The sequence below is a fragment of the Heteronotia binoei genome, chromosome 1, assembly GCF_032191835.1.
Source record: "Heteronotia binoei isolate CCM8104 ecotype False Entrance Well chromosome 1, APGP_CSIRO_Hbin_v1, whole genome shotgun sequence".
Taxonomy (NCBI): Eukaryota; Metazoa; Chordata; class Lepidosauria; order Squamata; family Gekkonidae; genus Heteronotia; species Heteronotia binoei.
In genome coordinates this window covers 196,723,704-196,736,329 of record NC_083223.1, presented here as the reverse complement: position 1 = coordinate 196,736,329, position 12,626 = coordinate 196,723,704, and the positions used below count along the sequence as shown (strand labels likewise).

Genomic DNA, 12,626 nt, shown 5'->3' with positions numbered 1-12,626 from the left:
TTCCAGCACTCCGTTTGCAATAATGGCCTGATGTATTTAGAACGCGACAGGCGTAAAATAAACGAAACAAATTCCCTCCTCAAAGGGGATGCTGTTTTGGAGCGTGGGAGCTCCATGCAGTCAATCTAGCCAATCACGCGTTGCTAGACTTTTCCTCTAGATGTGCCTATTCAAATACGCACCTTTTTAAAGGGTGGCTTTTTTTTTAAAGGGACAAGAGACCGACTTTCTAACGCTCCTCGGAGTGTAGAGCACTCTCTTACCGATCCCCGCCTATCAGTAGCGGCAATAGAAAGCCGGACTGCACCACGCTCAAGATGGCGGAGCAGTTTAGCCACGCTCAAGATGGGGGGGGGGGGTGTCTCATAACCGCCCCTCCCTCTTTCCCTTCGATTCTCCCTCTTCTCCGTGTCTAGCCACTTTCCCGGCAGTGACTTCCGGAGCCCGTCCCATAGTAACTGCGCTACGTTTGGGGACGCTAGCAGGGCCACTCACTTCCTGCCCCACAGCCATAACGGGCCGACACAGAGCACGGCGAGGCAGAAAAGTGAGGAGAAGCAGCAAGGAAGAGAAAGCTGAGTTCCACACGCCCCCCACAGGAGGGTCAGGCAGGTACCGACTTCTCCCCGCTTTCGTTGGGGCCCCAGGCACGAATTGGTGCCCCGCTTCCTTCAGGGGGCCAAGAGCGAGCGGAGTTGAGAGACGCCGGATGCCCCCGCCCCCAGGTGTTGGGACAGGTCGGGAACCGCTCTTTCCCTGCCGGACCTGGAGGAGGCCCAGCCTTCCTTGTGCGTAAAGCCCAGACGCTCCCAGTACAGTTGCTGGACTGGAACTGGATCTCCATTATGCTTTTTCTGGGGCTCATTTAAATGCAAAGTAGGACTGTTTGAGAAGCGTAAGGATGGCGGGAGTCCCCAGTGGGTATTATTTTTAATAATATTAAAGTAAAGGTTGATTAATTTAGTAGCGACACCAGTAGGTCTCTCTCTTCTTTTCTTGTCCGGTAGCTCAAACATCTTCTTTTTTAACTAAGTGTGGCAAGTACAATTTAGAAGAATTTCTTAACTTACAGCAGCTGTTTTTCAAAGCGTATAGGATTTTCCAGCCTTTACTCCCTTTGCAAGGCATGCAGTGTTAGTTGGACAGCCTGCTTGCAACAGGTCTTTTAATCTCTTACTCTTTTTCGGGATCGCAGGGACTATGCTAACCAATCTGATGCTTTACTGATCAATTTAGTTGCAACTTTAGGTCCTAAAAGTCTTCCTAACATTTTATGTGCGCTAGCAAAGAAAGCTACTCTAGTGGAGTGTGTTTTTGAAAAGGGAATTGTACTTTGGCATCCTCAAGGCAGCTCAAATTGGGTGCTGTAGTGCACATTTTGGAGTGCAGGAAATTATTCAGGTTAAGTCTGGTACTTTTTGACCCAGGGCAGACTTGAGCTGACCTAGTGGAAGTTCCACTACATATTCTGTGGAGCCGGTGCTGTGTGGATTGTCTAGACTTGAAACAAGGGTTGTGGAGGCAGGGTATTGGAAGTAATGAAATGCTGGTTCACAGTCACAGTCTTTTAGGACAGGGCTAGACATCTCTGATTTCCAAGATTCATCTGGAAAGGTCTGGCACTTTGTTACAGAGAAATGGGAAATGTGCCATTGATGGCTCACTCTGTGCCTCAAGGGAGATGCTCTTACTTAGTTATTAACTTCTGAGTCCGTGATGAAAGATTAGGTATTAAAACCCTTCCAGGTTGTTATATCTTTTATATGTATAAATACATAATCTTCTTAAAAGTGCTGTTATACCTAAAGAGCACAGGTCAGTTGAAATGGTTTAGACAACTGAAGGGTTAGAGGAACACCATGGTTTTGTCTAGCCTAGTGGTCTTCAACCTTTCCAGGACATCATTAACAGATGTTTGCCCAACAGTCTCTAAGGAGGGGACTTTCTGAGATAGCTACGGTTGTTTCAAAATAAACATTAGTATAAGAAGGTGTTTTATACTGCTTTGGGGGGTTTTCCTGTCAAACTTCAGCCAATTTGTGGTGACCGCTCAGGGTTTTCATGGCAAGAGATATTCAGAGGTGGTTTGCCACTGCCAACCTCTGCATAACAACCCTGGACATCCTTGGTGGTCTCCCATTCAAGCATTAATCCGGGCTGACCTTGCTTAACTTCCAAGAACTGATGAGATTTGGATGACTCAGGCTAGCCCAGTCATGTTGTCTATCATACTTAAAAAATTATTTAAGTGTTTAGGAAATGATAGCCTAACTCAGACATCCCTTGGTCTTAGGACTAACCAATCAGGAAAATTCACCATTTTCGCTTTCTACTTAGCCTGTCCCTATCCCTTGCTATTTATTCCTTGTTCCCTCTCACTACATCTGTCATTCTTCTCATGAGCCACTGCGCAACCCCTGGACGTGTGCATTTGTGCCTTAAGGCTTTTTCTTATGTTGCAGTTTCATTGGAATTAATTGCTTTCTAAAAATAATTTTTCTGCTTACCTAGCTAGTGGGTGTCTTGGCTAACATTGCCCTCCTCTGCATAGCAACCCTGGACTTCTTTGTGGTCTCCCATCTAAATACTGACTAGAGCCAACCCTATTTAGCTTCCAGGGTCTATTGAGACTGAGCTAGCCAGCCCTGACTTGGATAGCTCAGGCATGCCCAGTCTTGTCAGATCTTGGAAGTTGAGTAGGGCCAACCTTGACAAGTATTTGGATGGGAGACCTCGGAATACTAAGGTGGGAAGGCAGAGGCAGGCTATCAAGCCACTTCTCTGAATGTCCTCCATGCCCCAGTAGGAGTCACCAAAGGTCACCATGGTTTCCAGGCATGGACACACACACACACATACAAAATGCAAAAGAGAGGGAGGTTGGGTTAGCCTTGGCTATGAAGGTCAGAGCACTGCTTCGTCTGACTCACTATTATTTCCTTAGACTGGCAGTACCTGTCCAGGGCTTTATTTGCAGATACTGCTACCAGAGATCTCTGAACTAGAAGAAACATGGAACCTTCTGTGTACAAAGTGGTTGCTTTAGGTTCCTACCCTGTAGAGTCCTAATAGCATTTTTGATTGATATTCTGATGTGCTTAACAAAGATCTGCTGTATCAGAATATTTACATTCTTGTGCTAAGTATGTATTCAAAGCAGGGAGAGCTTTCTTAACTTTAGCCATAACATTTATGCAACGATACTACTGCTTGTCCTCAGCTGTTCAGATTTAATATGGGCATCTTCTAAAGTTCTTAATCTTCAATGGAAACAAAGGCTGTGAATGTTTTTCTGTTTTTTGGTTAGTTTGTTTCAGGTGCAAAAACATTCTTTTTTTTTAGGGAGGGTGGTCTACAACAAGGATTACATTTCTGACATATTAAATGTCAGTGTTGTCTCCCAAATCACCAAGGCTTAAGGTTTATGTCTATTGGTAGGGTTAGAACATGGACATCTGTCCCTTTGAAACAATGCATCTGGATCCTTTAACACAATAATGCTATCATAAAGAATTATTAAATTGAGTCTTCTTGCCCATTTCTGTTTCCCAGTAGGCATTCCACAAGACTATGCTGTGTGTTTCCCAAGCTGAACATCTTTACAGTTTAAAAGTATTTTAATTTATGGACATAATAACTATTATCTATTACTTGGAACGTCTCCCAGTTGGTTACCCATTTGTTCCTGGCAGTCACTTAAGGGATGTACGTTTGTGGAGTCTTGCCAGCTCATCTGGAGAAGGAAAACCCATACACTTAATTTCTTCTTTGAAAAAGAAGACTTTGTAGCTAGTGAGATACAGGTAATCTTCTTATATTCAAGTGATCTGAAATAGCATTAGACTGTCAGTTAAAGAAGACTGAAGGTGATAGTCTTAGAATAAATAACATGAAAGCTTTTTTATATACATCCTCTATTTGAGATGTACAGACTGCCAGGCATGCACAGCATAGACTGCATTTTAAAAGGGTTGCTGGAAAAAAAAACAAATTCCAATTGACTACCGACTTCCAAAGATTTATATTTTACAGCATTAGGTATTATTTTTCTCTGTAATATAAGCCATCTTTTTAATATTATGCACAGTATTCTTTGAAAAGATGAGCCTCAGAAATCTGGCTAGTTGAAAGAAAAATCTTTGGGCTGACAAATCTGAAATGTTCTAATTTTTTGTGATGTTTTGATTCAGGTAGTTACCAGTGAATTTAAGTCTGATAAAGCCAGGTAGTTTGGAAGGGTTAATTTGTTGAATAATGTAGACATGCATAACTTGTCCACTGGGATATAGCTGTGGATTCAGTACTCCTTGGATTCCTTCAGACAAGTTAGAACATAAGAACATAAGAGAAGCCATGTTGGATCAGGCCAATGGTCCATCCAGTCCAACACTCTGTGTCACACAGTGGCCAATATATGTGTGTGTGTATACACACACACACACATATACATACATACACACAGACACATATATATGTATACACACACACATACTGTGGCTAAGTTAGTTTTGGTAACAACAAATGTCAGACAACAAATGAGGAAAAATGCAAATAGACCAAATTCTGTAATGATGGGTAGGGTGTTGCTGAGCCCCATTTGTAAAATTGAAGAGCGATATTGAAATTAAATTTCAGCTCGAAGAAAGCCATATCCTCTTTCCTTTGCTTCTCTAACTCCAGTAAGATACAAAGGTTATTTGTAAAACCAATGGAAATACATCAGCATAGTGTAGTGATTTGAGTGTCCAGTTAGGATCTGAGAGAGCCAGGTTCAAATCCTCATTCTGCCATTGGAACTTTGCTGGGTTATCTTGGGCCAGTCACATACTCTCAGCCTAACCTGTCTCACCGGTGTGTTGTGTCGATAAAATGGAGGAGAGGATGATGACACAAGCCTCTTAGGATCCCCATCAGGGAGAAAGGTGGGGTATAAATGAAATAAATGTGTTCTAAATATTCCAAACTGCCTGTTCATATTGCCCATTATTCTGTCTGGGATCTTTTGCACATGTTTAGAGCTTGTGGCCAATCTTATTCCGAAGAACTGCGGCAATTTAGCATTGCTTGCTTATTCAGAAAACCTCTAACCATATAAAATGAAAACCAATATTAAAATCCCACAATTATTCTTGAATACTAAAAGCCAACTCAGATTTTTTTAAAAAAAATCTTAATAGTATTTCTGGATGATGCTCACATATTGGGTTTGATGAGCCTCATCGAGGAAACTGAAAAACAGCATTCATGAACTGTGGCAGAGAGTGCCTTTGTGGTTGTGAAAAACCCTTTCTGGTTAAAAGGTTAGTTACTTTTATAATGTAAAATTCACTTGAGAGTTTGTTCATTATATATTTAGTATTGTAGACATCTTGAAAGGTTAAAAATATTTTTGGATAAATATGAGAGAGCATAAACCCCAAACTTGAGAGGCTATAGAGGCTTGAGAGCTATAAGTTGTCATTTTTGTGCTAGGGTCCCCCCCCCCCCCTTTGTTAGTAGTGTTACAAGTATCGTGATCAACTTCTAATGTTGGTTTCTCACCCAGGCTTTTCACTGTACTGATGGCATGCTGTAGTTCCCTGTTAAAAACTATGCAATATAAGTTTTGTAATTTGTCTTTCAGGCTCAATTGCTTTGATATCTGTTAAATATCAGAAAAAGCAAGCTACACAAGTTCTAAATGTATCCCTGTTTAGCTTTTTAATTGAATAGCTGGTATCTACCCTGTCAGGTCTTCCCACATAGACATGGTTGCTTTTTTAAAAGTTATACTCTTCGTTGAGGACTTACTTAATACTATAAACATGTTTATGGACTGTTTTAAATTATCATAATTTCTTTTAATATAATAGATTTATTCAGAATAACCCTGAAAATCTGCAGCAAAGTTTCAGTAGTATTTTTGTGTGGACAGCAGTTGAAGTGTTATTATTAGTCTGTATTTTCAAAAACTTTGACAAATAATTCTTCTCAATTAAGGTTGTTGTTTTTTGTTTTACTGTGAATTTATTTGGATGTAGAAAGTTCAGCTTGGGAGGGCTAAGAGAGTAAAACAGATTAACTATGACTAAAGTCACACGCCTCTGTTTCAACTGGAATGTTATAGAGAATGGTATTTCTCAAATAACAGTTGTGCTTCGGGGTAGTGGCAGATTTGAAGGTGTGAATGAAAAAACTTAATTGGAAGCCATTTATTTCACAACCATAAATTACTGTTTGCTGCATGAGTGTGCATCTAAGTGCATGGGTATGCTTACTAGTCTGCTCAAAGCAATCTACAGCACAAAATTCCAAGATTTTGTTGTGTATTTAAACCATGCTGCAGGAGAAGCTGGCCTCAGGATCTACATGCTGCAGGGAGGTCTCTCCCTGCTGCAAACAGACCTAGCTGGGATGGCTTCACCTTCAGCATGGTTTAAACTGCTGCAGGAGAAGATAGCCCCAGGAGAACCTGTGTGCTATGAGGAGATCTTTCCCTACTGCATGCAGATCCTGGTTGGGATGGCTTTTCCTGCAGCATGGTTTAAATCATGTTTCAGGAGAAGGTGACCCCAGAATCTACTGTGTTGTGAGTAGCAGATTGCTCCCTGCAACACAGCAGTTTCTAGGGCTGGTTTTTTCTGCGGCCCCGTTTAAACTGGGCTGCTTGAGAAGCTAGCTGCAAACCAAGTTGGTGGGAACAGTCTGCTCCCGCCTGGAACAGCTGATCCTTGGGCTGTCTTTTGCAGTCCCTTTAAACTTTAAAGAGATTGCAGTAGAAGCCTGACAAACAGCTGAGAGGCAAAAGCAATCTGCTTCTGCCTCTTGGCTGTTTTCAGATCTACCAGCAATCCCCAAATATATCTGAGATTTTCTCAGGATGGTTCTTCCCCCCCCACCCCAGAAACCCTGGATGCATTTGGGAAGCCAAAATATAATGGCGTTTTTTGGGTATATATTTGGCTTGGGTAGATCTGAATGTACACCCCTAATAGTAAACCTGGTATTCTTTGGTGGTCTCCTATTCAAAGACTAACCTTTGAGGAGGTGAGCAAACATATGGACAAGGGTGATCCAGTAGATGTGGTTTACCTAGACTTCCAGAAAGCTTTTGATAGTTCCGCATCAAAGGCTCCTAAATAAACTCAGCAATCATGAGATCAGAGGACAAGTCCTCTTGTGGATTAAAAACTGGCTAATTAACAGGAAACAGAATGAGTATAAATGGGCAGTTTTCACAGTGGATAGGGGTAAGCAGTGGGATATCGCAGGGCTCAGTACTAGGTCCGGTGCTTTTTAACTTGTTCAATAATGATTTGGAGATGGAAGTAAGCAGTGAAGTGGCTAAGTTTGCGGATGACACTTAAGTTGTTCAGGGTGGTGAGAATCAGGGAGGACTGTGAGGCACTTCAGAGGGATCTGTTGAGGCTGGGTGAGTGGGTATCAATGTGGCAAATGAGGTTCAACATGGTCAAATGCAAAGTAATGCACATTGGAGCCAAAAATCCTAACTATAAATACACGTCGATGGGGCCCAAACTGGTAGTAACTGATCAGGAGAGAGATCTTGGAGTCGTGGGAGATAACTCACTGAAGATGTCAAGTCAGTGTGTGATAGCAATAGAAAAGGCAAATGCTATGCTGGGGATTATTAGGAATGAGTTTGAAAACAAATCAGCTAGTATCATAATGCCCCTGTATAAATCCATGGGGTGGCCTTATTTGAAATACTGTGTACAGTTCTGAGCACCTCAAAAAAAGTTGTTATAACTCTGGAAAAGGTGCAAAAAGGGGCAACTAAAATGATTAAGAGAATGGAGCACCTTCCCTATGATGAAGTTTAAAGAGGTTAGAGATCTTTATATTGTAGAAATGATGATTGAGATGATAGAGATTTACAAAATTATGCATAAGATAGAGAAGGTAGAAAAAAAAAGTACTTTTCTCCCTTTCTCACAATACAAGAACTCATGAGCACTCAATGAAACTAATGAACAGTAGACTCAGAATAGATAAAAGTGCTTCTTCACCCAAAGAATAATTAATTAACATGTGGAATTCACAGATGCAGGAAGTGGTGGCATATACAACCATCAACAGCTTCAAGAAGGGACTGGATAAATGTATGGAGTTGAGGTCAAGGTATAAATTGAGCACTCTGTCTGGGGCAGTGATACTCTATTCCAGGTGCTTGTGAGCAACAGTTGGAGGGCTTCTGGTGTTCTGGCTGTACTGATGGACCTCCTGATGGCACCTGGTTTTTGGCCGCTGTGTGACACAGAGTGCTGGATGGGATGGACCACTGGCCTCATCCAAAAATGTCTTTTCTTATGTTCTTAACCAGGGCAGATACTACTTAGCTCTTGAGATCTGACAAGGTAAGGCTAGGCTAGGCTATCCAGGGCAAGGCAGGCTTCTGTTTTAGTCCTTTTTAAAGTGTACCTTTGTTCTAAAATAGCTTTTTTGAGTATTAAAAGTGCTGATGAATATATTATCGTCTGTATTTTAGGTATTGAGAAACCATCTGCAGAGCCAGTTTGGTGTAGGGGTTAAGTGTGCAGCCTCTAATCTGGGAGAACCAGGTTTGATTTCCCACTCCCCCGCATGCTCCTGCTGGTGTGATGTTGGGTCAGCCACTGTTCTTGCAGAGCTGTTATCTCAAGAGCAGTTCTCTGAAAGCTCTTTCAGCCCCACCTATCTCACAAGGGTGTCTGTTGTGGGGATAGGAAGGGAAAGGAGGTTGTAAGATGCTCTGAGACTCCACTTGAAGGGTGGTGTATAAATCCATTCTTCTCTCTCCTCTCCTCTTCTCCTTAAATGATTTAGTGGAACCATTTTATGACTGAAGTCCTGCGTATTTCAATCAAGACAAGAATTGTAATATTGCAAAAAAAGGTAATAATATACTTTTCTGAACATAAGAAGATAAGAGAAGCCATGTTGGATCAGGCCAATGGCCCATCCAGTCCAACACTGTATCACACGGTGGCCAATATATATACACACACACACACAGAGTGGCTAATAGCCACTGATGGACCTTTGCTCCATATTTTTATCCAATCCCCTCTTGAAGCTGGCTATGCTTGTAGCTGCCACCACTTCCTGTGGCAGTGAATTCCACATGTTAATCACCCTTTGCGTGAAGAAGTACTTCCTTTTATCCGTTCTAACCAGACTGCTCAGCAATTTCATCAAATGCCCATGAGTTCTTGTATTGTGAGAAAGGGAGAAAAGGACTTCTTTCTCTACTTTCTCCATCCCATGAATAATCTTGTAAACCTCTATCATGTCACCCCGCAGTTGATGTTTCTTCAAGCTAAAGAGCCCCAAGCGTTTTAACCTTTCTTCATAGGGAAAGTGTTCCAAACCTTTAATTATTCTAGTTGCCCTTTTCTGCACTTTTTCCAATGCTATAATATCCTTTTTGAGGTGCGATGACCAGAATTGCACACAGTACTCCAAATGAGACCGCACCATCGATTTATACAGGGGCATTATGATACTGGCTGATTTGTTTTCAATTCCCAGCATGGTGTTGGCCTTTTTAATTGCAATTGCACACTGTCTTGACATTGGCTGTTTAAATCCGGGATGTCTAACTCATTTGTCATGAGGGCTGGATCTGACATAAATGAGACTTTGTTGGGCTGGGCCATATGTATACCTATTTAATATTAGGTAGCAGAGATGTAAACTTTATAAAGGACACAGACAAACACAATTAACCTCTAAATAAAAATTAAAATAAAACATGCTTAAAACATTAGCACTCATTAGTCTTAAGGTGTTTTCTTTGCATTTCTCCCATGGGATCCAGCGAACTGGGCAAAGGAAGCTCTGGCTCTTTCTTCCTTCCCCAGGGGATCAGGAGGGGTGGCGCCTCAGCCAATAGGCTTGGCTCAGTAGCTCTGCTGTGCGATTGAGAGAGCCTGGCAAAGCAAGCCCTGCCTCCCCCAGGGAAGAGCCTCAGCCAATGGAGAAAATAGAGGTTTTGCTCTGTAGCTCCTGTGCAGTTGAAGAAGACAAGAAGACGACATTGGATTTATATTCCGCCCTCCACAGAGTCTCAAAGCGGCTCACAATCTCCTTTACCTTCTCACAGCAGCTGCCCTTTCAAGGACAACCTCTGCAAGAGCTATGGCTAACCCAAGGCCATTCCAGCAGGTGCAAGTGGAGGAGTGGGGAATCAAACCCGGTTCTCCCAGATAAGAGTCCACGCACTTAACCACTACACCAAACTGGCTCTCCAGTTTGTAAGCTGTTATGCAGAAGGAAGCAAGAGAGAGGGAGAAGGAAGAGAGGGGCAGCCAGTTGCTTGGGAGCCTGATTCGGTCCCTGAGCCACATGTCTGACACCCCTGGTTTAAATGGTATCATTATACTAGTGAATTCCTTTTTGTGATGAGAATGTGTATAAAAACACAGATGTAGCTGACTCTTTGAATAATGAACAGAGTTTCTCTTTTTAATTGTTCTGTTGCTTATAGACTATGTTGATCAAAGTAATGAATCGCTATCTTCCTATATGTATCCATTCTTATCTCCTACATCTACTATACTTTCTACCTCAGCTCTTGTTCTATGTACCTACCAAAGCCTCTCCAGTTTAATTATATATCTACCATGGTCCTTCCATATAGTTGTACATGTGCATATGTGCTCTCTTGCTTCTGGATGCAACACATTACTTGCTGCTCTCTTTGTTTGAATTCAGATGTTATATTTAATCATGATTAAGAAAAAAATGTTATTGTGACATGTGAATGCAGACACGTGAGTTAAGCAGAGCTAGTAAGACCCAGGTGGGGAGCCTTACCACTTTAATCAACACACCTGCATTGACTCTAACTTTTGTTCTATGGGGAATTAGAGTTGTTCAGTTGAGATACTTGTTGTGAGAAGGGAATGAGGAGGACAAGCATGTCAGTAGCTATGCAAAATAATAAATGGACACCAGTGGCATTAAAAATAGCAGTATTCAGAAACCAGCAGGTGAATGTTTTAATCTTCCATAGTGTTCTGTTACTGATTTAAAAGTCACTGTTTTGCTGCAAAAGAATTTAAAAGGAAAATACAATGGAAAATGCTGAATTAGCATTCATCTCCATGCAGGTCTCAACAAGGACCTGGCGCTATAGGTGCTAATAGTTGAGCACGTCTTACCCCTTATAGATGCTAATTAGTTCAGCTGTATGTCTGCACTATTAAATTAGGTTTGTTTATTATGTTTTATCCTGCACTAGACTTTCGTATGATAATCCTACTTTGCATTTCTGTCAACAGTTGGGAGTGGTCCTCTATTGCACCGTTTTTCATTTAAAACTGGCCTGATTTTGTACCATAACTGTCTGATACTTCTTTCTGTTTTCTCCCATGTTAAAATGGCTGACCACTTCCTAGAATTAATGAAGTAAGCACTGACTCGTGAAAGTGTGTGATGGGATAAATATGTGTCTTTAAGGTGCCACTGGACTTTTGCTTTGTTCGCCTTCTTTTACTTTTTCTGATGGTACTAAGACTTGATGTCTTTGTGTTTTGTTGTAAAAGGGTACTGAGTGCTCATATCTGTGGGGGAGAAGGGGGATAGCCTGTTATGGTATAATGCAGTGATAAAATAGTAAGCTGGGAATTCTTAGTTCAAATATTCCTTCAGTGACCCTAAGTAAGCAACAGCTGTTTTCAGGCTCCCCTTCCCCATTAACAATATGGGACCAATGCAAATGTACTGTAAACATTGTGGGAAGCATCACTGTGATGACTGTGAAGTCCTTTAACTACTGTTATTATTAATAATATTGTGCTGTCAGTGTACATGGTGCTTTGCAAAGTCTTCTTGTATTCTATCCGGAGGAGCTCTTACAATGTAACATCTATTTTATATTGATATCTGTGTTCAGATTTTGTGGGTCAACAGCCATTGTATTAGAGTTACACTAGACACTATTTGCTTGGGAAAATGCATCTATTTGCTGATAGATTTAGATAGAAATAACAGTGCATTTCTTGTCTTTTCTTTAATGATAGTAATGAGTGAGTATCAAGTTATCATAATGCACTATTTCCTTTTGAGTAGGAAAGAAAAGCAGCAGAGCTTGAGTAAAGAAATGAGGAATTACTATGTGTGCAGATCAGCATTGTAAAATATTGAGAGAGTTTTGCTTGAGACTTCCAAGAATTGTAAATGAGGTATAGTTAAATTGCAAAGACAAGATTTTGTCAGATCAGCAGTACTGTCATTATATAAAAATAAATATATGCTCAGAGTCTTATCATTATTTTAAACAATGGAGTTCTCAAATTCTGCTGTAGTTACTCAGACGATGTCTGTAGAACAGTGTGTGTACTAGTTTTGTGCCACAGAGTCTTATTCCATTGAAAGGTTAATGTAGATGTTTAGCAACTTACTGTCTGGTCCTAAAAGTCTGTACTTGGAAGTAATTCTTTCTTCCTAGTAAATATTCATAAGAATATGGCTGTGTGGTTTGTGGAACCAGTCTTCTGTGAGAGGCTGCTGTATCTGCAAAACTTGTTCCTGCTTGCTTTCTAATGTGTTACATTGACTGCAGACAAGCCTTCACATCATGTGTGCTTCTTTGTCCCAAACAGCTCTTAAAATATAGGTTTTCCCTTTGGCATATGTTCGCA

The 12,626-nt window shown here is 41.2% G+C and overlaps 1 protein-coding gene across 1 annotated transcript in view; it reads left to right on the top strand.

The window, feature by feature from the left end:
* The first annotated feature begins 10,865 nt into the window (after positions 1-10,865).
* The window catches only part of LOC132576748 (protein dispatched homolog 1-like), a 143,554-nt gene continuing 141,793 nt past the window's right edge, over positions 10,866-12,626 (top strand). The window contains exon 1 of the mRNA XM_060246086.1: positions 10,866-10,973. Within this exon, the coding sequence (XP_060102069.1) occupies positions 10,887-10,973 (87 nt within the window). The 5' untranslated portion in view covers positions 10,866-10,886. The remainder of the gene's footprint in view (positions 10,974-12,626) is intronic.